The sequence below is a fragment of the Lethenteron reissneri genome, chromosome 54 (genome assembly GCF_015708825.2).
Source record: "Lethenteron reissneri isolate LAM-NWPU_2019-01 chromosome 54, ASM1570882v1, whole genome shotgun sequence".
Classification (NCBI taxonomy): Eukaryota; Metazoa; Chordata; class Hyperoartia; order Petromyzontiformes; family Petromyzontidae; genus Lethenteron; species Lethenteron reissneri.
This window is the reverse complement of record NC_083832.1, coordinates 4412531-4440231: the sequence shown is the minus strand read 5'-3', so window position 1 is coordinate 4440231 and position 27701 is coordinate 4412531. Positions and strand designations below refer to the sequence as shown.

Sequence of the window (27701 nt, the reverse complement as noted above, 5' to 3'; positions counted from 1 at the left end):
GCGCGTTTTATCGCGTTATATCTAACGCGTGTTTCGGCTCTACACCGTTTACTTGACGAGGTATGTTTTCCGGAACGCGTGCCGAATGTTCCGGCTGTACGCCGTTTAAAGCTGCTAGGATTTTGCTCAGGTAGCTGTTCGCCAGGCTTGCGAGAGGCGGGAGTTGCTGCTTACATTGGAAGGTAGTTCGGTGTGAATGGATCGACCGTGAGAACGATTTAGTACCGTGTACTGTGTTTTTGCGTGATATGTAACATCCTCAACAGGCACAATGCAAATGTTCACACACGGTCATTGAAATGCTGAGACACAGTTAAACGCAGTGGACAGTTTTGTCCCGGATATTTGTTTGCAAACTACACGCTTAATTCGTAAATAGATAGCTAACTAAATAGACCATTCAGAATCTTGCATCATAAAACGCAATCTAGAGTGCAACAAGGGGAACGCGCGTGACGTCACAGGTGCCGGTCAATGCCCGTTGCAGTGACAGCATTCGCATCTTAGACGTGTTCACGTGCAAGCACTTTCATGGAGGCTGTGAATAGAAATGTGCTGTTGCACATTTAACTGCATCTTCGGGTTATGCTACGTTCCAAGTGCATTTCCACGTAATCTGAACCGCAACAATCTCCAAAATACGTCTCCTTGTACACTGCACACACACGCAATCGTCTGCGCACTCCACACGTTTCTCTAAGATGCATGTCGAGTGTAGGTCTTCTTCTTGGTTCTTTCGGTAAAGTCACGTAGAAGGAAAATAATAAAATAATAATAAAACATGATAAAATAATTCTCACGACGTTTCGGCCACAACGCAAGCAGCCGTCTTCAGGTGGAGAACAGGTCTGTCGAGAAGGCTGCTTGCGTTGTGGCCGAAACGTCGTTATGTTTTATTTTTATTATTTTATTCTTTTCCTCCTACGTGACTTTACCGAAAGAACCAAAAAGATGAATCCCTGCAGTCACGAAAGCTTTAAATCGAAATTATTTTATTATGTTTTATTTTTATTATTTTATTATTTTCCTTCTACGTGACTTTACCGAAATAACCAAGAAGATGAATCCCTGCAGTCACGAAAGCTTTTAATCTAAAGAGTGTAGGTCTGTTCCCGCACGACGTAATTCTGTGTTCACACGAGGGAGTCGCGCTAAACGATCGGGGTACGTAAAAGATGACACGTCCCTGTGTCCAAATCTCTCGAAACGTGGCCAATCTCATTAATATCTCGAAAGCTAAGCAGGTCTAAGCCTGGACAGTGCTTGGATGGGTGCACGCCACGATGCGTCAACCAGGTTGTCATAAGGCAGCGGAATCTACTCTTCTACAGTACCTCTAAGCTCCCGGCAACCTTCACCATTTATTTACCATGTAGATATTAGCACGGTTGGCTAAAAGAAGTTTTAACGTACGTACGCACGTACGCAAACACGCAGCGTGGTGAGGTGTGGTCAATAACCCTCCTTGACCTGATGATATCGTACTCTTAGGTTTTTTCGGTAAAGTCACGTAGGTAAAAAATAAAATTAAAAGTTAATAAAAGTAATAATGGAAATAAAATAAAATAAATCACGACGTTTCGGATGCAACACAAGTCTCCGTCATCAGGTGTATCAATACATTTAACTGTAACAGTCCCACCTGATGACGGAGACTTGTGTTGCCTCCGAAACGTCGTGATTTATTATTTTATTTTATTTCCATTATTACTTTATTAACTTTTAATTGTATTTTTTACCTACGTGACTTTACCGAAAGAACCTAAGAGTATGAATCCTTGCAGTCACGAAAGCTTCAAATCTAGAACTGATGATATCGGCCGTTGTCCCGGGTGAATCGGCCATTTCGTCTCAGGTCTACTTCGATGCCATGCGCAGAGAACATTGTTGACGGCGTGATTTGTGAGCCCCAAGCGGAGCCAGCGGAAGGCCCTGCTGGCTGGCTCGTGTGTTGTGAAGGTGCACCACGTGCTGCACCCTCCTCCTCCACTGCAGGAGAAGATGAGCGCTCGGTGTCTTATTGCTGGCGTCTTGCATAGCGGACCTGTACCAACAGGGCTTAGAGAATGCATTGAGAGGTAGTTTAAAGTGTGCACGTTGTGGCTGATGCTTAGTTTTAAGATATGATTTCATGGGGAACAGAGGCGGAGCCCAGGACCTGTTCAGATATCATTCACCGCTGTTGTTAGCAGTGGTAGAGAAAATAATAATAATAATGAGAACAGCCTGTCAATTACGAGGTGATCAATACATGTGGAGTGTATTGATCATTTAATGGGTGACCGGACGATGGATTGTCTGGGAACTCTTGTAAAGGGGGCAGCTTTTGCATGGATTGGCAGGCTTTGCCCTGGATTGAAAACTTCAGGGAGGGCATTTGACTAGGCTCAGATATGTCTTCCGCGACCACTGCTTGCAGTGGTTACCAATAACGTTACAAACATTATAATCAGTGGTTACCAATAACGTTACACACATTGTAATCAGTGGTTACCAATAACGTTACAAACATTATAATCAGTGGTTACCAATAACGTTACCAACATTATAATCAGTGCCTTTTCAGTCGGCAGAGCTGCAGGGCTTCCCATCCAGTGCTTTGCAGGTGAATATTTGCTCGGGATAGAAAGCTCCAGGCAGCTTTAGTCGCATCCTTCAGAACGCAACAACGGTCACTTCAAGTTTCATGCAATAGGTAAAAAATCTATGAAATTATTAGAGACTCGGAGTTTGCGTCTTTAAAAAACCTGAAATGTTACTGCGGACCTGAGTTTCCATCTCGTTCGTTAAAGGTGACGCTTAAATATTTAAGTGAGCGCGGCAACCACGAAGGTGTGCAGAGTGTGGCGGGGCTGGGGACGCGTCCACACGACTCGTGGTCACGGGGCTCCACTCAAAGGAGAGCTGAACATCTCCGAGTCACTGTGGGGGCGCCACAGCGGCTAGGAGATGTTAACTACCTCGCCTGGTGCACAGGAGGTCGTGGGTTCGATCCCGACCCTGACGCCTGCTGCTGTACATTTGGAGTCTGCGTGTCTCTCTCTCCGTGGTCGCGTGGATTTTTATCCGGGTACTCCGGTCTTTGCCTCCACGTTTAGAAGCACGCGTTTAAGAGTATTTGACTGCTGTACATTTCCACGTGATAAGCCACTTCGTTGAGCTATCATTTGTGGCCAGGTCGCTTCTGAAAAAGAGCTACATCGCTCAGAGGGCCTGACCTGGTAAAATACAAAATAGTTTAGTTATAGAACCCAAAACCAGACCCTCTCCTGCGCCTGCAACTAGACTCCATCCTGGTTCTAAAAACCACTCTGTCCTGGGTTTAATCATCAATCCTTCCCCAGGGTGTAAAAATAAATCTTTGATGTGATCCAAAGACCGTGTTGGTCTGAAATAAATAGTACAAATTTACAAATATCTTCAGACCTTAGACATTACTGCCATTTTAACCCTGCACGTTGACTATTATTAGGGGAATGGGGGATAAATGCTTTTAGAGCTCATGTTAAACAAAAATAGGTTACAAAAATAACTGCATTGTTGAACCCTACAGACAATTGGTGGAGACCCAGCCTCCATTCTTCTGAGATGATGTATACATTCAGATATCTCTCAGTGCAGTGCAATCCGACATCTGAGACCACTTCACAGACCTTTCGTCAACACAATAAGGAGTATCGCTTTCTCGCCTATTCTGCCTCTGCCCGTAATGTTCATCACACGACAATCAACCTATATCGTTCATTCTCTTTGTTTTTTTTCGGTAAAGTCACGGAGGTAAAAGATAAAATAAAGCAAAATCAATGAAAACAACTCAATTAAATCACGACGTTTCGAATGCAACACAAACATCCGTCATCAGGTATGACCGCCTCAGCAAAACCGCTGCAGCGTGATTTAATTTAGTTGTTTTCATTCATTTTGTCTTATTTAATCTTTTACCTACGTGACTTTACCGAAAAAAATCTAAGAGTATGAATCCTTGCAGTCATGAAAGCTTCAAATCGAGAATATCGCTAATTCCCACAGCTGGAAATTAACCAAATTAAGTTTCAGAATCAAATTTCGCGCGATGTTTTTTTACGTGTGAAACCATTGCTGTTCGGGCAGAGACCATCGGCTCTCGCTACATTTTGCGAACTCAGTTTCATGGCGGGCGACCGTCTGTATTCAAACCCAGGGTCTCGCCAGTGCCAGTTAAGTCCTCTGACCTCTGACACTAGAAACACTCGCTGAATGTGTGTGACCTGATAAGTCTGCAACGGCACGAACGCTGTGCGGCAGGGCAGGTTGCTCTTTCAGAAGCGCGCCAGCGTGCGCAGGGCAGTGGGGCCGTGACTGCTGATGAGCTCCAAGACGTGCACGCCCGAGTGGAATCCGCCACAGAGGATGCGCCCATCGCCACCCGAGCACATCGCTGTGAGTGGGCCACCCAGGATCGCTACGCACACACACTCTGCACACAGACACACAGCGTCGTCACGCACACACCCTGCACACAGACACGGCGTCACGCGCCCTGCACACAGACACGGCGTCACACACACACCCTACACACAGACACAGCGTCACGACACACATTCTCCACACAGACACAGCATCACTACACCCTGCACACACACACAGCGTCACACACACACCCTGCACACAGACACAGCGTCACACACAGACCCTGCACACAGACACAGCGTCACACACACACCCTGCACACAGACACAGCGTCACGACACAGCATCGCTACATACAGTGTGCACAAATCCCGACAGCATGAAATTACACTTCAATGCTACGCACACAGTCTGTACAACACATCAGCAGGAAAGCCACACACGCCGTATGCAACACGGACATGCCCATGTGTACATTGTCGTGCGCCTGCATGTACGTGCTCGTGTGCACGTGCTCATGTGCACGTGCTCATGTGCACGTGCTCATGTGCACGTGCTCGTGTGCACGTGCTCCTGCATGTACGTGCTCGTGTGCACGTGAGCACGTGCTCGTGTGCACGTGCTCCTGCATGTACGTGCTCGTGTGCACGTGAGCACGTGCTCGTGTGCACGTGCTCCTGCATGTAAGTGCTCGTGTGCACGTGAGCACGTGCTCGTGTGCACGTGCTCCTGCATGTAAGTGCTCGTGTGCACGTGAGCACGTGCTCGTGTGCACGTGCTCCTGCATGTACGTGCTCGTGTGCACGTGAGCACGTGCTCGTGTGCACGTGCTCCTGCATGTACGTGCTCGTGTGCACGTGAGCACGTGCACGTGCTCGCGTGCACGTGAGCACGTGCTCGTGTGCACGTGCGCCTGCATGTACGTGCTCGTGTGCACGTGCTCGCGTGCACGTGCTCGCGTGCACGTGCTCGTGTGCACGTGGGCTCGTCGTGCCTGTGGCGTGCAGCTCCCAGACGCGCGCGGTGCCGTCGTGCGAGGCCGTTCCCAAAAGGCCCCCGGGCAGGAAGCAGCAGCTGCTGCTGCTCTGGCTGTGTCCGTGGAACTCCCGCACAGCACCGCACGGTTGCCGCCCGTCCCATAGCTGCTGGCGCAGGCCACACGGCCACAGGGCCGGGCAGTACGTGACAGGGCATGGCAAGGCATTTCATCACCATTGGTACCTCATTTGCCAGTAAAAAATATGATAATTGGATTTTTACCCTTTTATCTGGCAACAAAATTGACACCTTTTTAACGAGGAGTCATGTTTGCATAGACCACAATACCTGCAGTCATAATGCAAACAAAAAACATAACTCTGACAGTGCATACATTATCAGAGTTGTGTTTTTTGTTTGCATTATGACTGCAGGTATTGTGGTCTATGCAAACATGACTCCTCGTAAAAAAGGTGTCAGTTTTGTTGCCGGGTAAAAGGGTAAAAAACCAATTATCAAGGCATTTCATATTTACGATATAGTTTTTTTTGCATCTGAAGTTTGCGATCTGAATTCCTGACCGCAGGTAACAACAACGACGGGTTGCCTGTCCTGAACCATCTCCCCCTTTACCAACCCGCACCGGCCAGCAGAATCAAGACCCCCACCAACACCAACAGGCAGTGGGGAGGCTTTCGTCTAGCCCTGGATTGTCAAACGGCTGTATCGATACTGCTGATGACTCTTCTTGGTTCTTTCGGTAAAGTCACATCGAAGGAAAATAATAAAATAATAATAATAAAACATAATAAAATAATTCTCACGACGTTTCGGTCACAACGCAAGCAGCCGTCCTCAGGTGAAGAACAGGTCTGTCGGAAAGACAGTGTCTGAATGACAGACCTGTTCTTCACCTGAGGACGGCTGCTTGCGTTGTGACCGAAACGTCGTGAAAATTATTTTATTATGTTTTATTTTTATTATTTTATTATTTCCCTTCTACGTGACTTTACCGAAAGAACCAAGAAGATGAATCCCTGCAGTCACGAAAGCTTTAAATCGAAATTTACTGCTGATGACGTTTTCAGCAAAGATGTTGGTGGTGATAAATGGTAATAATGGGTGGTGGTGATGTTGGGTAGTGCGGAGTTGTGCAAGTAGCGGTGTGTGGTGTAGGCTTGTGGATGTGGTGGCAGTGGGGAATGATGGTGGGGTTGTGGTAGCTGTTGTGGTCGTGGGTGGTTGTTGATTTTTGCAGTGGTAGTGTGTTATAGTCGGGAGTTACAGTAGTGGATGTGGGTGGTTATGGTGGTGGTAGTGCGGGCTTATGGTGGTTGCAGCGGTGGTCGTGAGTGGTAGGAAGAGATTATAGTGGCGATGGTGGGTTGTCACAATTGTAATTATTCGCGATGGTTCTACACTGAATCGTAGGGTCACCACCTCTCTGGGTTTGACGAAGACACTCCGGGAATTAGCGTCTGTGTTCGGATGGCAGGAACTAATTTGTACCGAGACCTGTTGGCACCGAGTCGACGTTAATTGCAGTATGCTGCACAGTGCTGAAACTCCGAGGTGGATTGGAATAGGGGCTCTAGGTGGCAACCCCACCGTACCGTGGCCTCGCAGCCCTCTGCGTTGACCCCGGCGCTGGTGCTGAGGAGGTGGGTGGCGCTGGGGGACACCGCACAGCTCGTCTGGATGTGGCACTTGGGGGGAAACAGCACCGACACCTGCGCCGTGCGGCTGTCCCACAGCCTATGGCAGCACCGCACAGCACCAACGCCGCAATGAAACGCCTCACCACAACACGACACTACAACATGACCGCCGTACAGCACCACAGACACAATGCACAACAACACCGTAACATTACAACACAACACCACAACACGACACTACAACATGACCGCCGTACAGCACCACATACACAATGCACAACAACACCGTAACATTACAACACAACACCACAAGGTGACACAACACCACAACACGACACTACAACATGACCGCCGTACAGCACCACAGACACAATGAAACACAATGCACAAAAACACCGTAACATTACAACACCACAAGGTGACACAACACCGCAACACGACAATGTAGTATTGTTGTGAGTGATTTGGTAGTTTGTTTGATGTGGTGGGGGGCGACTGTTGTGTTTTTTGGTGCGTGGTGGTATGACTAATATCGTATTAGTGCAATTGATGTGACAGCGGTGTGAGTGATGTAGTGTTGGTGTGGTTATTGTGGTGTTGTTTGACACGGTGGTGGTATGATTGCTGTATTATTGATATGGTTGATGTAGTCGTGTTGTATGTTACGTGATGACGGTGTGATTGATGTGGCAGTGGCGTGGTGAAAGTGGTAGTGTTGGTGGTGTGGTCGTGGTCGTGGTGCTCCTCTGACCGCACAGTTTTATCCTCGGATGCCTGGGCCACCAGAGCGCTGCCAGGCACCCAGCACAAGTCCGTCACCTGCGCAATCACCACAAGCAACCGCATCACCCAGAGTCACAGAGCGGAGGGCCAGCGACTCAGGGGGCCTGCGTCCATCCTTGCACTGAGCCACCGCCATCCCCGAGAACTTAGGCTTCGAATCCAGGCAGCCACACACGGTTAGTGGCGTGAGATGATGGTCTCGGTCCGGTCACGAATGAACACCTCGGCTAAGCTTGTTCACTCAGGGCACCCTCACTGAGTCTCAACTCTCTTTTTCAGGAGGGTCCTGCCAAGTTTTCGCAGTAAGGGGGGCGATGTTGCTGCTGTGTTTGTAATCCCAACTGAGAAATTTCCAGGTACATTTTCCAGCATTGGGATAGTTGGCCATTGCCGGTTATGCTGTATTTATTTTAGCTATGGGAGGAAATGGGAGAATCTTGAGGAGACCCATTGCATAACAGGGGTAGAACTCCAAACTCCAAACTCCAAACTCCAAACAGAAAAGTGCTCAAGTCGGGAATCGAACCCAGGCTCTTCTTATTGCGAGGTAGGAGTGTTACGACTGTGCCACCCTGCCGCCCAACCTCACTGTTCCCAGGCTCCTCTCGCACGCCCTGTATCTGTGGCCTAAGTCTGGCCACAGTCGCATGCTGTGCACGAGGTGGACGATCACTCTCTCAGCAGACTGGATGCAGAAGTGAGAGCACTGGACACTGCAGACGATGACGCTGCCGCCCGGCTCAGCCGACGTGTGGTTTAAGAAGAATAGGGCAAAGTCACGTAGGTGTAAAAAATAAAATAAATTAAAAATGAAAACAACTAAAAGACACACTTAAGCGGTTGTGCTTCCGCTGCGTTGTCCCCCGCTGAAGACGGACGCTTGTGTTGCGCCCGAAAACGTCGCGATTTAATTGAGTTGTTTTCATTTTTTATTCATTTTATTTTTTACCTACGTGACTTTACCGAAAAAACCAAAGAGTATGATCCTTAAATTTCGATTTAAAGCTTTCGTGACTGCAGGGATTAATTTTCTTGGTTCTTTCAGTAAAGTCACGTAGAAGGGAAATAGTAAAATAATAAAAATAAAACATAATAAGATTATTTTCAGTATGATCCTTGCAGTCACGAAAACTTCAAATCTAGAAAGAATAGGGCAGTGCTGCCCCCTCCGGCGTATGTCTCACACTAGCCCTGGAGTGACGCGGGGGGATTGAGAGAGGCGCGTGTGTGTGCGTGTGTGTGCGTGCAGGAGTTGAGAGATGGTGAGGCGCGTGTGTGTGCGTGTGTGTGCGTGTGGAAGTGGAGCGTGTGTAAGTGGAGTGGGCGGCTGGGAGGACTCACCAGGTTCCGAGGCAGGGACGCTCGCCGCACGCAGACGCCCGTGTCCACGTCCCAGAAGCAGAGCGCGTTGTCACGGGAACCCGTGCACAGGACACTGCCGTCTGCACTCGCAATGATGCAACATGTCTCAGGGTACACGCTCTGCAGGCCACTGTCTAAACAATAATGGGCCACGTGCCGTATGCCTGGTCTCCCCGTTTCACGTCCTCCTGTGCCCACGTGCTGTTTCTCCGTTTTCCATGTCTACACGTGCCGTGTTTCGATGTCTGTGTGTCTCCCTGTCTGTGTGTATCACTCTTATCCCCGCCCACCCACCCCACCGTGCGCTGCATGTCTCTGTGTCACCGTGGTTGAGGGAGAGTCCCGTGAGCACGAGCTCGTGGCCGGAGAAGGTGGCGACGGGGCCGTCGGCGGGGTGTGCACGGTGCCACATGCACGCGGTGCGGTCGCGCGACGCGCTGAACACGTGAGTGCCGCCCGGCACACACGCCACCTACACCACGTGACAGCGCAGAGGACACGACCGGACGCTGGTACAGGTCGGTGTAGGTGTCAGACCCAGCAGGTGGGCAGCAATGTGGGGTCACGTGTTCTCTCACCTTGGTGACATCACGGGCGTGGCCGAGCAGTCGTGCGGACAGCTCCCCCCTCTCCCAATCAAAGAGCACCACCGTCTACAGCACAACAACAACAACAATCATACAGCACCACGGTCTACAGCACAACAACAACAACAACAATCACATTGTGAGAGTGGTGGGACAGCGGTTAGCGTGCTGCGCTGAGAACCTGACGACCCGAGTTCGATTCCCACACACAGTGAAAACCAGTGACACATGTCTGAACCCGTCCTGGGCTTCCCCTAGGTCGACTCAGCCTCAAATGTGCAGTGTGTAAACATCGGCACTGGGGAGACAAAGGCGCTCATGTGCCGTGCCGGCATTCATACGTGCTCGCTAACAGCACTTGCCCCAACAGTCTGTTAAGGCTACACGGGGGATCTTTGTCTTTGTGAGTGGCGTACGCAGTCCTTGCTGCCCGAGAGGCTGAGTCCAGGGCCGAGCAGCGCGAGAGAGGCGACGGCGTCGCGGTGAACGCGGGGAAAGTGCCGCACCGACGCTTCGCCCAGCACACATGCCGGAGACTCGACCCTGCACACACACACACACGGCACGGTGACAACCGCACACGCACGCACACACCGCTACGGCCACGGTGACCCTTCCCGTGAACTTCACTCATTGATTCCACCTACCATGTTGAGGACTCGATCTATCCAGAGCGTTTCGTCTCAGCCACCCTGTGCTCCGTCACCACACTGCAGGTCACGACGCTTCTCAGCGGCCAGTTTCCCAGGCGCTGAGCAGAGTTCGCAAACGGGTACCCGATACCCGTACCCTACCCGATACACGGCTACCCGTACCCGGCCGGGTACAGGTACGGGTACCCGTTAACGACCCTAGTGCGGCCGGGTACGGGTAGGCCATGAGTCACTGGTGAGTAACCGTTTGTCACTCATTTCCCAACGTCTTGTCTCTTCTCACAATTCAAGTTCCTAGAATAAACCCACCCGCGCCTGCAACATGGCTTCATCCCAGAGGTCACAATCGGGTACCCGTACCCGTACCCTACCCGATACCTGGCCGGGTATGGGTAGCCGGCAGAGGTCGAAAACGGGTTTTAATTCCTTACCCGTACCCGGCCGCACCAGGGTCGCAAACGGGTACCCGTACCCGTACCCGGCCGTACCCGTACCCGGCCGGGTAGGGGTAGGGTACGGGTATCGGGTACCTGATTGCGACCTCTGGGATGAAGCCATGTTGCAGGCGCGGGTGGGTTGATTCTAGGAACTTGAATTGTGAGAAGAGACAAGACGTTGGGAAATAAGTGACAAACGGTTACTCACCAGTGACTCACGGCCTACCCGTACCCGGCCGCACCAGGGTCGCAAACGGGTACAAGGAAGCCGGGTATCGGGTAGGGTACGGGTATCGGGTACCCGGTTGCGACCTCTGGTAGCCAGGTATCGGGTAGGGTACGGGTACCTATTTGCGACCCTGGTGCGGCCGGGTACGGGTAAGGAATCAAAACCCGTTTGCGACCTCTGGCGCTGAGCGCTCACCTGTACTTGTGCGGGGGGCGGACGCTGGGCTTGCTCTGCAGCTTCCCCATCGACACCTGTGGGGCACTCAGCCTCGGCAGGCGACGGGCGCCATTGAAACCTGCGGAGTGAATGGAGGCCTTGGGCTTAGGGCAGGGGTGGGGAACCTTGTTTCTGCCAAGGGACATTTGGATATTTATAACATCATTCGCGGGCCATACAAAATGATCAACTTCAAAATTAGCCTGTTATATTTGGTCAAAGGTTTAATAAACTCACACCCCTAATGTGATGGCTGGAACTGCTTCTCTTTGGCGAGGCGTGCGATGTTAGCTGGTATTGATGATGTTGCTACTCGTAACTGCTTTTCCAGGTTTGCTCCTAGATTTATTGAATTTCGAGTCCCGTCTGCGGTTGCCTTGGCAGGGCCAGCCTAAATTATTTTGTGGGCCTTATACGGCCCGCGGGCCGGACGTTCCCCACCCCTGGCTTAGAGCGTCGCACACAGCGCTCCAGAGACGCTGCATGACTTCCAGATAACATTTAAACAGAGTGTGCGACACACGTAGAAATGTCACCGCACAGCTTGAGTCCACACTTATACACGCACTCTACTGTCAGATTGATCAATGACATTCAAATTGCAGATGCTTTTAATTCTCAGAGCTGGAATTTTGCCAATTTCAAAAAAACTAATTGAATGTGATGGTGTATTTTTTTGTTCAGTAATTGGCTGAGACCAGGTCACCTCGATTCAAATTCTCATGATTAGGGTAACATTGTGTGTATGTGTGTGGGCAAAAATTAAATGTGATTCATATACTGTATGTTGTTTGTAATTAAAGGTTCTACAGCTACCACAATGGTAAAGTACGAGAAGAAGAATTGTGAGCGAGGATCATGTCAAGCCACTGAGGTGGTGCTCACCTCTCGTTTACAGCCCTGGAAATTCCACATTCCGATGGCGTGAGTTTATCCACCAATGTTGCCTTCCCACAGAAAAATGGTCCTAATTGTATCAGTCCCCGTGGGATAATCGACCTTCTCATTGCGAGCCGCTCGCTTGACCACTGAGCTGCCACCTGGCCGGATCACGGCGGCGAATTATATTGAACCGCGGTGAGTGAGAATCGTGGCAGCCATGGTGATGAAGATTCACATTACAGCACACAGCTGCAGTTTGTTTCACTGCGGAATTAACTCAACTATACCACGGGCGGTTTACGCGGGTTTCATATTCACCGTGCTCATTCGCACCTTTTACGGGCACACTGGTTATACGATCAGCTTCTCACTCTTCGAAGCCCAGTGACCAATTTAACATTGCATGTAACTTGGAACGCTAGAAACACATTCCTGCGGAGGGAGCTGGTAGGAACGTTGGGTTGCTCGGTCAATGGCCTGCAGGGTCAACGGCGGCGTGGTGTATTCTGCAAATATGGCCGACTGTGAGGGCGGGCACAAGCCGGCGTGAGTAGGTTAAACGTTGAGTTTTATAAGGGCACCACGGGGTGACCAGCCCCTCCCCACCCAGTCCCACCACCACCCAGCTCCACCCTCCCCACCCAGCCCCTCCCCACCCAGCCCCTCCCCACCCAGCCCCTCCCTCCCCACCCAGCCCCTCCCTGCACGACGGATGGACACAAGGACACAATAATCCCCTGTGGGCTGGTGGAACCAGTGGGTTCTTACCAGTATAAGAAAAGCAAGTATCCGAACAAACACTGTCACCTAGGCACCAGCATTCACAAGCTGAATATTGCCATCGTTTGATCAGGTGCCAGAAGTCGATGCACCCCTTTCTTGTCGCGTATGGACGGATGAAGAGCAACTTGCGTTTCCGTTTCTGTGTTTGGTCATTTATTATTACACGCTTTTATTTAACTCACTCCGTCTGTTGTTGGTGTTGTCGTATCCTCAAATCTTGTAACTCAATTTTAACCCACTTCCCAATGTGGTATCGACTGCAAACTTGGTATACTTATGTCATACTGATGACAATACTATATTCTATCATTAATAAAATCTAAAAAATGTTTAAACATTATTTTACACGCTTTTATATTTAACTCACTGTCTGTCGTTGTTGTATCTTCAAATCTTGTAACTCAATTTTAACCCACTTCCCAATGTGGTATCGACTGCAAACTTGGTATATTTATGCCTTATTGATGACAATACTATATTCTATCATAAAAATAAAATATTTTTAAACAATCTTTTTACACGCTTTCTATTAACTCACTATGTTGTTGTTGTTGTCGTATTCTCAAATCTTGTAACTCAATTTTAACCCACTTCCCAATGTGGTATCGACTGCAAACTTGGTATACTTATGTCATTCTGATGACAATACTATATTCTATCAAAAAAAAGTATTTTTAAACATTCATTTTCATATGTTATGTTTCGGCTTGGGTCTAATTGTCCACGCTCAACTAACGTTGGCTGTAAATCACAACGGTCCCTTACGTTATGGCAAGCTTTGGGGCCACTTAATGGAGTCGTGGAGTTCTGCCATTACGAGTACGGTACATTAAATTAAAGCGTGTTTAAAAAAAAGTTTTTTTTTAATATTACTTATCCAGGAAATAGCTTCAGTGAATATGCGGTAGATTGATTCTCCGCCTCCCCCTTAATTAAATGACACTGGAGTGGAGTTGGTGAACCACGCAGGAATACAAGTCCCAAACCATCAGTTCTATTAAGAGTCACGATGATGACGATGATGATGTATGCGAGACACCCACCTGATAGGTAACGAGGTGGTGCCTGTGGCAGCTGCACAACCAGCAGGTTTTTGACCAATCTGCCTGGAGTTTCAGCATCCTTCCCTTGTGTGCAGACGTTTACTCTGGGCACGCTAATTTTGACACAAACACAAACAAACAATAAACTTAACCTCTGAAGCAGGCCTTGATTATGAACACGTTTTATGGACTCAGTGAGCCATAAGAGTCTGCGTTTGGATTCAGTTAAAACCGCTTAAACTGGTTATGGTTCAATTGGCTCTGAATGGTTTTAGAAAGGTTAGGTTGATGATTAACTAATTGTTAGAAACTTGTTTGAACCAATTCTAATTTGCATATTTGTAAAAAAAAATCTAAATAAATATCTTCCACCTAAGATACATTGCAGGCGACAATTTAGGTTACAGAGGAGGTCTTGGTTTGAGAATTTTGCTACGTTTTAACTAATATGCAATAATCACTGTTTGAATTGGTTCAAACATTCTTAAATCTAGTTCCAGTTTTAGGTTTTGTTCGAATGTCCGGACTAAACACATTCCTCCTGCGGAGGGAGCTGGTAGGAACGTTGGGTTGCTCGGTCAATGGCCAGGGTCAACGGCGGTGTGGTGTATTCCACAAATATGCCCGACTGTGAGGGCGGGCACAAGCCGGCGTGAGTAGGTTAAACGTTGAGTTTTATAAGGGCACCACGGGGTGACCAGCCCCTCCCCACCCATCCTCACCCCTCCCACCCCCCACCCAGCCCCACCCTCCCCTCCCCATCCAGCCCCTTCCTACCCAGCCCCTCCCCACCCTCCCCTCTCCACCCAGCCCCACCCCTCCCATTTTTGATGCACGACGGACGGACACAATAATCCCCTGTGGGCTGGTGTAACCAGGAGGTTCCTACCAGTAACATGGGTACTACAGTGGATGGCTGTAGATACACTATTTGCAATTCTTAATACAAAACAGATCCGAAAAACCACCTTGTCACGAAAACCAACAATATCATCAAGACTTCAGTAAGTCGGCTTGGGCAGCACACATCACTAGAAGGAATCCTGGCAGATGGATGAAACTGGTGACCTCCGATTAGCGCGGTTGGCTACGTACGGTGCGAAAAAGAAGTTCAATATGCATACACACAGATTGGCAGCCAAAGGATAACAAAAAACGTCCAAGAACATGACCACCATAGAGATGACATCAGCTCGTGAGATAACATCAACTGGTGCACAGGAGTGAGATGGACTGTGGCATCGCAATAATGACCATGAGGAATGGTGAGAGGGTTCGAGTGGGGAGGCCTTCTTCCAGCAGTGGAAAAACAATTGTGCTTTATGAGTCTCCTTTTCATCTTCTTGGTTATTTCGGTAAAGTCACGTAGAATGGAAATAATAAAGTAATAAAAATAAAACAATAAAATAATTCTCACGACGTTTCGACCACAACGCAAGCAGCCGTCCTCAGGTGGAAGAGAAGACAGACCTGTTCTCCACCTGAGGACGGCTGCTTGCATTGTGGCCGAAACGTCGTGAGAATTATTTTATTGTTTTATTTTTATTATTTTATTATTTCCATTCTACGTGACTTTACCGAAAGAACCAAGAAGATGAATCCCTGCAGTCACGAAAGCTTTAAATCGAAATTTGAGTCTCCTTTTGTTAAAAAATAAAAATGATCCGACTAAAATTTTAAATGTTGCCAATGTAAGTACAATTTAATCATCATCAATGATGAAACACAGTGGATGATGATTCTTCTTCATGGATGACGATTAAATTGTATTTTATTATGTTTTATTTTTATTATTTTATTACTTCCCTTCTACGTGACTTTACCGAAAGAACCAAGATGAATCCCTGCAGTCACGAAAGCTTTAAATCGAAATTTGAGTCTCCTTTTGTTAAAAAATAAAAATGTTCCGACTAAAATTAAAAATGTTGCCAATGTAAGTACAATTTAATCATCATCAATGATGAAACACAGTGGATGATGATTCTTCTTCATGGATGACGATTAAATTGTATTTTATTAAGTTTTATTTTTATTATTTTATTACTTCCCTTCTACGTGACTTTACCGAAAAAACCAAGAAGATTAAATTGTACTTACGTTGCCAATATTTGCAATTTCAGTCATAAAGAGAATTGCATTCAACACTGACGGACCGTGACTCACCTTTACCAATGATGGAGTCAGAGAATCGTTAACAGAAGAAGAAGACGCGCTTTGGTAAATCCCCACAGAAATTACCGAGTGGCTACAGTGGGGATGGAGTCTAGGGTTCCGTGCGAACCATCTCGGCAGAGAAAGTGCCGCCCGCAAGCCCCTCGTCTGTTCATCTGCCTACTGCTCTGCCTACTGCTCAAGCCGGATTGAGGTCAATCTTTCATTAGACCTCCCGGCAACGCTAAAATAGCATCGTGAATCCCCTGTGTGTCTATGCCCCAATAGACAACATATCTCACGGAGCCGATTCATATTTTCCATGACCAAACTCCCGAACCTGCTCTGTACATGTATTTGTGGAGATCTGTACGGTTTCCATTGAGCTGTAGTATATTATAACATTTAGATAATGGTGGCAATCCATTCTTGAGCCAGCAACAACTCACAGCCCTCTGTCAATCCACTGCTGGATGAATGCCTCCCTACGTCGTGTCCACCGTGGGGGTTGTTATATCAGACTTCACCACACTGGCCAATGCGCACTGGTCTATGCATACTGGTAAACAGAGTCCAGGATTGGCTCGTATATATCACTGCAATATTTTGCTGTCTTTTCTTGGATTTTCTGTTTGCACTCAGTCACATATTCACTTTAAGATGTTTTCTTGTTCATGTTTTTGTTTTTTGTTTGTTGCGGTTGCACCCGATTCAAGAGCCGAATGGCTCACAGGGCTATACCTAATACATGAACTTGAACGAGCCACTGATGTTAGCTGCGACCAGGAATTTAAATGGGCTCGCTGGCTCTGAGTCCAGTGCATTATCAACCACTTTGCCACCGCTCCACCGCCTGCAACAGTAGTAATATGTACAGCTTCATTTTTCGATTTAACGCTTTCGTGACTGCAGGGATTCATCTTCTTGGTTCTTTCGGTAAAGTCACGTAGAAGAGAAATAATAAAATAATAAAAATAAGACATAATAAATAATTCTCACGATGTTTCGGCCACAACGCAAGCAGCCATCCTCAGGTGAAGACCAGGTCTGTCGGGGAGACAGCGTCTGAAACTCTTCACCTGAGGACGGCTGCTTGCGTTGTGGCCGAAACGTCGTGAGAATTATTTTATTATGTTTTATTATTATTTTATTATTTCTCTTCTACGTGACTTTACCGACAGAACCAAGAAGATACAGCTTCATTGTCAAGCCATTGCTGAATGAGGCCCTCCCCATATCGCACGCTAGTCAGTACAGGTTGGCAAAGTGGGGGTGGCTGGGGCTGGTTCAGACAGATAGCAATGACCAGCCACTTACATTGGTGGTGGGGGTCAATGAGCAGTGTGCTAACCACAGCGCCACCGCTCGTCGCAATTAAATGAGAATACAATACAGTATTCTGATTCTGTACATTGTTGACTGTAATTCACTGGTACATGCAACGACCTTTATTGCAGTTGCATTTGCAAGAGTCTCATGACCCGCTTTGCAAAACGTATTTTGGTTCCCATAGTCACACAGGGCCTTTATTACCTTATTGTATTGTCCACTTAACTGTGGCCACAAAGTGCTCTACGACCGCACTCGTTGCCAATCGTTATACCCTGGCGCAGGTTCAATTACTACGCTATATGGCGTCAATGAAGATGGCACTTTGTACGTGGTATTGAGTCGTATTCACCGCTTGACAATGGTATTGAGTCGTATTCACCGCTTGACAATGGCATTGAGTCGTATTCACCGCTTGACGATGGCAATGAGTCGTATTCACTGCTTGACGATGGTATTGAGTCGTATTCACTGCTTGACGATGGCAATGAGTCGTATTCACCGCTTGACAATGGCATTGAGTCGTATTCACCGCTTGACGATGGTATTGAGTCGTATTCACTGCTTGACGATGGTATTGAGTCGTATTCACTGCTTGACGATGGTATTGAGTCGTATTCACTGCTTGACGATGGTAATGAGTCGTATTCACTGCTTGACAATGGCAGATGGTCGAGCTGGTAGCCACAGGAGGAGGGTAGCATGCCGGAGAGGATGTCCACCCGAGCTGGAGAGGGAGCGATGTAACAACCATCTCGTGTGCACGTGGGTTGTTGTTGTTGTTGCATCGTTGGACTGAAACTTTCTATTCCTGCGTACGGTGGCGGCAATATGGTCACGAGCTAAATGCCGATGTAGAGAGGTCTGCCAAGGCAGGAGGGAGGGGGCTCCAGGGGGGGGGGCTCCGGGAGGGGGGGGGGCTCCAGGAGGGGGGGGGGCTCCAGGAGAGAGAGGGCTCCAGGAAGGGGGGGGCTCCAGGAGGGGGGGGGGGCTCCAGGAGGGGGGGAGGGCTCCAGGAGAGGGGGGGGGGCTCCGGGACGGGGGGGCTCCAGGAGAGAGAGGGCTCCAGGAGGGGGGGGCTCCAGGAGAGAGAGGGCTCCAGGAGGGGGGGGCTCCAGGAGAGAGAGGGCTCCAGGAGGGGGGGGCTCCAGGAGGGGGGGCTCCAGGAGAGAGAGGGCTCCAGGAGGGGGGGGCTCCAGGAGAGAGGGGGCTCCAGGAAGGGGGGGGCTCCAGGAGGGGGGGGGGCTCCAGGAGGGGGGGGGGCTCCAGGAGGGGGGGGGGCTCCAGGAGGAGGGGGGGCTCCAAAAGGGGGAGGGGCTCAAGGAGGGAGAGGGCTCCAGGAGGGGGGGCTCCAGGAGAGAGAGGGCTCCAGGAGGGGGGGGGCTCCAGGAGGGGGGGGGCTCCAGGAGGGGGCGGGGCTCAAGGAGGGGGGGGGGCTCCAGGAGGGGGGGGCTCAAGGAGGGGGGGGCTCCAGGAGGGGGGGGGCTCCAGGCGGGGGGGGGGCTCCAGGAGGGGGGGGCTCCAGGAGGGGGCGGGGCTCAAGGAGAGGGGGGCTCCAGGAGGGGGGGGCTCCAGGAGGGGGGGGGGCTCCGGGACGGGGGGGGGGGCTCCAGGGGGGGGGGGCTCCAGGGGGGGGGGGCTCCAGGAGGGGGGGGGCTCCAGGGAGGGCCCCAGGGGGGAGAGGGCTTCATCCAGGAGGTGGAAATCAGGTCCGTGCGTGGTTGATCATGATGAAGCGGTTTAACACGTAGGCTTACACACCGGTGTGCTGTACAGGTGACGAATTGGCCACGGTCTGTTTACGTGACAACCCTTACTAGTTGGTTGTGTCGGGCGGTGGAGGGTTTTAACGACACATTTATATATTTACGCGATCTAACCCAAAAAACCTCTCTATTATCATGATGAAGCGGTGAGATGATCATCGTGTGGCGCAGTGTCTGTGGGTCCAACCCCAGACGCGACACCCAAACATCCAAAGTGACGTTTGTTGGTGATGCTGGATGAACTAAATACCAGATCAAAAAAAATTAACCCGTAAAAACAAAGTTTTTCACTATAAATCCTTTATATGCGTGGCGGCTAGAGTCCTCTCGTCCTCTGGCTTGAGATGGCTGCCACCTATGGGTGGGATGATTGCCTGTCACCATTAAGCAATTGGTAATTAAATATAAAAAAAATTCCTAAAAAGTGTAAAGTTATGGAAAAAAAATTTCACGAAAATAAATTGTCACGCACAACGAGTCTGTGTGCAAAATGTCAGCTCGATTGGATCACGGGAAGTGGGTTAAAAAACGATCAAAAGATTTGCACGGTCGTAAGCGTGCAAGCAAGCAAGCAAGTGAACTTAATATAAAGGATTTAAAAACAGCAGCTCCTATCTTTCGTCCACACACACGTAGGCTGTGTCCGATACGAGTTTGAAGCTCGTGTTAATATATTTGCCATGCTTTAATATCACGTTCAACCACATCATCTTACATATTCACAGAACTACTGTGGCAAGTATAAAACCCTGTGGCGTTACTACACGCAACCTCACACGGATATCGCGTTCGATTTAAATTTCATTTGACCATAAAGGATGCGACGATAATGCGTTGCCAGTGGTGCACAAACAAACAAACATCAACTCGACACATTCACCACTCTCCATTACTGCCCTGCCATAAAGATGAACAATATCGAGTGGGTGACGTTTCGGACAAAGGCCCTTCTCTATGAAAAGAGTTTCAATTCCGTTCTGCTGAGGGCTATTTCCCGAAACATCGCCTATTATATATATATTCATGATATTGACGAACGTGTCGAGGTTTTTTTAATCTAACTTTAGTTGACTACGGACGCGACTAGAGGAGGGAGCAACTTGCCTGGGCTCCCGGGGGGGCTCCACGCACCAAGCCGGGCAGCGCGTCCAGACCAGGCCGAGGCTGCACGGGGAGGCCCTAGGCCGCGGTCGCCTTCATTCGAAACGAGGACGACGGCGGCCCGAAGCGGACGACGAAGCAGAGGCGCGTGGTGCAGACGATGAAGAGGAGGGGTGTGAGAAGGAGGAGGAGTGTGAGGAGGCGGACGAGGAGGATGTTGAACGACGATGAGGGGAACGAAAAGCGGGGACCGCGAGGGGAAGCGATGGGCGCTGCCGTTACCGTGGCAACCGTTAGCATGGCAACCGTTACCGTGGCAACGCCACGCGGCTTCAGCTGATGTGAGGCCGTGGGTTGTTTGCATACAAGACAAGTTTTCAAGTTTCATTTATTAGGTGTAGCCCTGTGAGCCATTCGGCTCTTGAATCGGGTGCAACCGCAACAAACAAAAAACATGAACAAGAAAACATCTTAAAGTGAATATGTGACTAAGTGCAGACAGAATATCCAAGAAAAGACAGCAAAATATTGCAGAAAAAAATCACCGTACACCAAGGCTGTGTGCAGAAATCCCAGTGGGGTGCAAGTCAAACAACAACAACCACAACAAGACAACTTAGATTAAGGCCATCAGTCTTACTCTATACTAAAACAAACATGGCTTTCGTGACTGCAAAGATTCATATTCTTAGGTTTTTTCGGTAAAGTCACGTAGGTAAAAAATAAAAAAATTTAATTAAACATCTTAAAGTGAATATGTGACTAAGTGCAAACTGAAAATCCAAGAAAAGACAGCAAAATATTGCAGAAAAAAGCACCGTACACCAACGCTGTGTGCACAAATCCCAGTGGGATGCAAGTCAAACAACAACAACAACCACAAGACAACTTAGATTAAGGCCATCAGTCTTACTCCGTACTACAACAAACAAACATGGCCAAACCATTCTAGATTTGAAGCTTTCGTGACTGCAAGGATTCATATTCTTAGGTTTTTTCGGTAAAGTCACGTAGGTAAAAATAAAATTAATTTTTTACCTACCTGACTTTACCGAAAAAAAATTAAAAATTCAAATGTATTTTTTACCTACCTGACTTTACCGAAAAAACCTAAGAATATGGCCAAACCAATAAACTTTTCGAAATCACGACATCAACCTCGCTCGTTCGCTTGTAAACTTCCTGCAGCCGTGAAAGTTAAGAGGACAAAGCCATTCTTTTTTGTTTTTTTCGGTAAACTCACGTAGGTGAGATAATCAAATAAAAATGTCACGACGTTTCGGAGGCAACACAAGTCATTTTTGGCTGTAACAGTTGTACCTGAAGGCAGAAGCTTGTGTGTTGCCTCCGAAACGTCGTGGTATTTTTATTTGTATTCTCACCTACGTGACTTTACCGAAAAAATCAAAGAGTATGGATCCTTGCAGTCACGAAAACTTCAAATCTCGAATTAGGACAAAGCCACTTCAAATCTAGAAGGAATAAATTACCTTTGCACGGTGTGTGAATGCAGCAAGGCCGTAGCCATTGAGTCAACATTGGGGGGGACCAAATCTTCCACGGGGTCTGGGGGGGGGGGTCCCCCCAGACCCCGTGGAAGAATTTGTATTTTGTACGTATTCATCCTTAGCCATTGTCTATCTACTGCTGGATGAATGGGTGGTGGTGATGGTTTAGACTTTCAGGGGTGGGGAACCTTTTTATCTGCCAAGGGCCATTTGGATATTTATATAACATCATTCGCGGGCCATACAAAATGATCAACTTAAAAATTGGCCTGCTATATTTGGTCAAACATTTAATTAACTCGCCCCTAATGCGATGGGCTGGAACTGCTTCTCTTCGGCGAGGCGTATAATGTTAGCCGGTATTGATGATGTTGCTGCTACTCGCAACTGCTTTTCCAGGTTTGTTCCTAGATTTGTTGAATTTCGAGTCCTGCCTGCGGTTGCCTTGGCAGGGCCAGAGACCAAATGATTTCGTGGGCCTCATACGGCCCGCGGGCCGGACGTTCCCCACCCCTGGTTTAGAGGCACAATATAATCACAAATTAAAACTTGTAACGCACACAGAGTGTCCGCTCACTCTCGTAGTGAGACATTGACTTGGAGGCGCAGTCGAGGAACTGCAGACCTGCAGCAAGAAGGCAGGCACGTGACAAACCGGCGCAAAATATTTCCCAAGTTCTGCGGTACTCTATGTATTAAGGCGTTATGGGTCGGTTAATAATTGTTTACGAGTGGGAGGAAACCGGAGCACCTGAACAAAAATAAGGCACGAAAGGGGTCAAGGGGCCGTCCATAAATGACGTCACGTGATTTTGGACGATTTTTTACCCCCCCCCCCCCCTCGTCACACGGCGTCACAAAAAGTTAGACCACCCCCTTCAAATATGACATCACAAAGCTCTACCCTCCCCAAGAAATAAAACATGCTTCAAATCGCTTTAAACTATTGTCATTGTAGTGTGTATTTAATGTGCCGCTGCAGGAGAAAACATTTATTAAAAAGTCTATTGAATTAAATAGAACGTGTTGTCTATATTTATTGAAAGTTGCGCATTTTTACGTGACGTCACATTTCTCAACCCCCCCCCCCCCCCTATCACACATCGTCACAAATGTCTGACCCCCCCCCTCCTCCTAGGTCCGTGACGTCATGTATGGACGGCCCCCAAGGGACTCTCCACATCCCTTCGTTGAGACAGACGGTAGAAGGGCGGGTGTAGTCGACATTTGTGCTCTAGCGCCTCCTCCTGGCGAGCCAGGGAACAAAACCTCGGTGCCCACGTGGGAGGGAATTCTCGCAAAAGTTGCGCGGTGATCCACCAATCAATCCTCGCTGCCTCTGCAGTGCCGGATTACCGGCGTGCATAGCCCCCGGGTGAACGACACATTTGTCAATAATGCTGTGGCCTTAAAAGGAAAATAAATATGTTACAGGCAACGTTTCGGGACATTACCCTTCTTCATAGCACAACAAACATGACTCCTTGTAAAAAAGATGTCAGTTTTGTTGGCAGATAGAAGGGTAAAAAAACCCAATTATCTTATTTTTTACTGGCAAATGAGGTTCCAATGGTGTAAATGCTTCACCCCGAGCTCTCATACTCTGATGGTGCATTGTCTTTGAGTTGTGCGCCTTTTGGCGTCATCTGGTCCAACCCATGTGAGACTAGGCTCTAAGGAAAGCTGTCTCGGGTGTGGACCAATCAACTTCAAGGACAGTGCATACATGATCAGAGTTGTGTTTTTTGTTTGCATTATGACTGCAGGTATTGTGGTCTATGCAAACATGACTCCTTGTAAAAAAGGTGTCAGTTTTGTTGCCAGATAGAAGGGTAAAAAAACAAATTATCATAATTGTAAATGTTGACTTAAAACTTTCGTGACTGCAGGAATTCATATTCTATGGTTCTTTCGGTAACGTCACGTTAGATAGATAGATAGAAAAAATAATAACACGTCTCCTGGTGACGATTGCTTGTGTTGCGATCGAAACGTGATATTTTTATTATTTTTTAATCACTTTATTTTCATTTTTTTATTATTTTATAGGACATGATTGTATTTCGATTTAAAGCTTTCGTGACTGCAGGGATTCATCTTGGTTTTTTCGGTAAAGTCACGTAGAAGGGAAGTAATAAAATAATAAAAATTAACATAATATACCGAAAAAACCAAGAAGAGGACATGATTGTAATTCAAATAGTTAATAAAGGGAAGTTTGGCATCAATAGGACACACGTCATGACCAACGAATTGGCAGCCAAATAATGGAACGAGTCTAAGAGAGCGCCCACCAGAACCATCACCAACCAGCAAGATATGTATATGATGGCTTATGTGTGTACGTATGTAGAACTTCTTTCGCACCGTACATGGCCAACAGGGTTATAATCGGAGGTCACCTGGCAACCTCGCAATGTCTCACAGTCCCCTCTGCAAGCAGTAAATCATTATGGGAACCTCATTTGCCAGTAAAAATATGATAATTGGTTTTTTACCCTTCTATCTGGCAACAAAACTGACACCTTTTTACAAGGAGTCATGTTTGCATAGACCGCAATACCTGCAGTCATAATACAAACAAAATACATAACTCTGATAATGCGCACTGTCCTTGAAGTTGATTGGTTCACACCCGAGACACTGTCTTTGAAGTTGATTGGTTCACACCCGAGAAAATCAACTTCAAGGACAGTGCGCATTATCAGAGTTATGTATTTTGTTTGTATTATGACTGCAGGTATTGCGGTCTATGCAAACATGACTCCTTGTAAAAAGGTGTCAGTTTGGTTGCCAGATAGAAGGGTAAAAAACCAATTATAAAGCAGTAAATCATTAACACCCATCACGAGCAACCCTTCTATGGGCCATGTTAAGTTTCAGTTTTCAGTTTCATTTATTAGGTATAGCCCTGTGAGCCATTCGGCTCTTGAATCGGGTGCAACCGCAACAAACAAAAAACAAAAACATGAACAAGAAAACATCTTAAAGTGACTATGTGCAAATAGAAAAATCCAGGAAAAAACTGCAAAAGAATCTTCCAGAAAAAAGCACCGTACACCAACGCTGTGTGCAAGAATCCCAGTGCAAGTCAAACAACAACAACCACAAGACAACTTAGATTAAAGCCATTATTCTAACTCCGTACTACAACAAACAAACATGGCCAAACCAAAAAAAACGTTTTCGAAATCACCAAAATAAAGCCATAAAAGCAATGTAACAGTGACCATAGGAACTGTGACCGAAATTTTACAATAAACAACATAAACAACATGTACCACCAAAACTCTGTAGCCATAGCTGGCTGAATGAGTCACTCCACAACAGCAGGAGCATCAGTAGGAGTATCAACATTTTTCAATGCTATGTTTATTAATACCTTTTGATTAAATCAAGATGTAATCATATCCAAAGCTGCTGATGCAAGCAAACCTTGTCATTGAGGAGGGGCTTTTCAGCTTCTAACAGAGATGGGGCATAACCCGCCTACATCGTGACCTTGATACAACAACGCTGTAATCATAATTGTTTTTATACCCTTCTATCTGGCAACAAAACTGACACCTTTTTACAAGGAGTCATGTTTGCATAGACCGCAATACCTGCAGTCATAATACAAACAAAATACATAACTCTGATAATATATGCACTGTCCTTGTTAGTTGATTGGTCCACACCCGAGACAGCTTTCCTTAGAGCCTAGTCTCACATGGGTTGGACCAGATGGCGTCATCTGGTCCAGATAGAAGAGTAAAAAAAACAATTATCATATTTTTACTGGCAAATGAGGTTCCCATAGTAACGCTGTAATCGTGGCAGTCACTGCAGTATATTTACCCAGGAAAGCCTGAGTCTCAAGGCTGTGTTGAAGAAGGATTTCACACTGGGATATTTGGTCAATCACTGATTGTTTTCCTCCAGTCCTGGGGCAGCTTCCCCCAATTCCACAGCAGATGTAATCACCGTGTGCCCACGACTCCATCACGTTCTGACTCTGCTTCTTTAGACATCGTATTGCAGAGTTCGTGCGGGGACGCGGTCAAAATTAAGGGGGTCACGCAAAGATCAATGAGCAAATATTAGACACTTTCCCTGCACGGTATCCACGACGCAGCCTCTACCCCCCCCCCCCCTCTTACTTCCAGACCCCGCCCCTCACCCCCAGACCCCTCCCCTCGCCCCCCAGACCCCACCCCTCACCCCCAGACCCCGCCCCTCTCCCTCCAAACCCCGCCCCTCACCCCAGACCCCGCCCCTCACCCCCAGACCCTGCCCCTCACCCCCATACCCCGCCCCTCACCCCCAGACCCCGCCCCTCACACCCAGACCCCGCCCCTCACCCCCAGACCCCGCCCCTCATCCCCAGACCCCGCCCCTCACCCCCAGCCCCGCCCCTCACCCCCAGACCCCGCCCCTCACCCCCAGACCCCGCCCCTCACCCCCAGACCCCGCCCCTCACCCCCGGCCCCGCCGCTCACACCCCGGCCCCGCCCCTCACCCCCGGCCCCGCCCCTCACCCCCAGACCCCACCCCTCACCCCCGGCCCCGCCCCTCACCCCGGCCCCGCCCCTCACCCCCAGACCCCACCCCTCACCCCCGGCCCCGCCCCTCACCCCCAGACCCCGCCCCTCACCCCCGGCTCCGCCCTTTACCCCCAGCCCCGCCCCTCACCCCCGGCCCCGCCCCTCACCCCCGGACCCGCCCCTCACCCCCAGCCCCGCCCCTCACCCCCAGACCCCGCCCTCACCCCCATCCCCGCCCCTCACCCCATACCCCCGCCCTCACCCCCGGCCCCGCCCCTCACACCCAGACCCCGCCCCTCACACCCAGACCCCGCCCCTCACCCCCAGACCCCGCCCCTCATCCCCAGACCCCGCCCCTCACCCCCAGCCCCGCCCCTCACCCCCAGACCCCGCCCTCACCCCCAGACCCCGCCCTCACCCCCGGCCCCGCCCCTCACCCCCGGCCCCGCCCCTCACCCCCGCCCCGCCCCTCACCCCCGCCCCGCCCCTCACCCCCAGACCCCACCCCTCACCCCCGCCCCGCCCCTCACCCCGGCCCCGCCCCTCACCCCCAGACCCCACCCCTCACCCCCGGCCCCGCCCCTCACACCCAGACCCCGCCCCTCACACCCAGACCCCGCCCCTCACCCCCAGACCCCGCCCCTCATCCCCAGACCCCGCCCCTCACCCCCAGCCCCGCCCCTCACCCCCAGACCCCGCCCCTCACCCCCCAGACCCCGCCCCTCACCCCCGGCCCCGCCCCTCACCCCCGGCCCCGCCCCTCACCCCCTGCCCCGCCCCTCACCCCCAGACCCCACCCCTCACCCCCGGCCCCGCCCCTCACCCCGGCCCCGCCCCTCACCCCCAGACCCCACCCCTCACCCCCGGCCCCGCCCCTCACCCCCGGCCCCGCCCCTCACCCCCGGCCCCGCTCCTCACCCCAGACCCCACCCCTCACCCCAGAGACCCCCGCCCCTCACGCCCAGCCCCGCCCCTCACCCCCAGACCCCGCCCTTCACCCCCGGCCCCGCCCCTCACCCCCGGCCCCGCCCCTCACCCCCAGCCCCGCCCCTCACCCCCGGCCCCGCCCCTCACCCCCAGCCCCGCCCCTCACCCCCGGCCCTGCCCCTCACCCCCAGACCCCCGCCCCTCACCCCCAGCCCCGCCCCTCACCCCCATACCCCGCCCCTCACGCCCAGCCCCGCCCCTCACCCCCGGCCCCGCCCCTCACCCCCGGCCCCGCCCCTCACCCCCGGCCCCGCCCCTCACCCCCAGCCCCGCCCCTCACCCCCGGCCCCGCCCCTCACCCCAGACCCCGCCCCTCACCCCCAAACCCCGCCCC

At 49.9% G+C, this 27701-nt stretch overlaps 1 protein-coding gene across 1 annotated transcript; it reads right to left on the bottom strand.

Annotated features, from left to right (window-relative positions):
* Positions 1-1717: 1717 nt before the first annotated feature.
* On the bottom strand, positions 1718-23220 carry LOC133356466 (WD repeat-containing protein 31-like). The gene is made up of 13 exons (XM_061573997.1): positions 23211-23220; positions 22446-22479; positions 20350-20409; positions 14000-14112; positions 11271-11370; positions 10173-10299; positions 9748-9822; positions 9494-9641; positions 9149-9249; positions 7776-7843; positions 6980-7121; positions 5383-5530; positions 1718-4456 (listed from the first exon to the last, which is right to left on the bottom strand). The coding sequence occupies exons 1-13, from the start codon at positions 23218-23220 to the stop codon at positions 4299-4301; spliced, it is 1284 nt and encodes a 427-aa protein (XP_061429981.1). The 3' UTR covers positions 1718-4298.
* Positions 23221-27701: the final 4481 nt, after the last annotated feature.

Excerpts from the sequence above, each read along its gene's own strand:
- LOC133356466 (XM_061573997.1), bottom strand. Across the intron at positions 9,642-9,747 it reads ACGCCCGTGATGTCACCAAG|GTGGCGTGTGTGCCGGGCGG; the intron begins GTGAGAGAACAC and ends CACGTGGTGTAG. Across the intron at positions 7,844-9,148 it reads CGTCCCTGCCTCGGAACCTG|GTGACGGACTTGTGCTGGGT; the intron begins GTGAGTCCTCCC and ends GTGATTGCGCAG.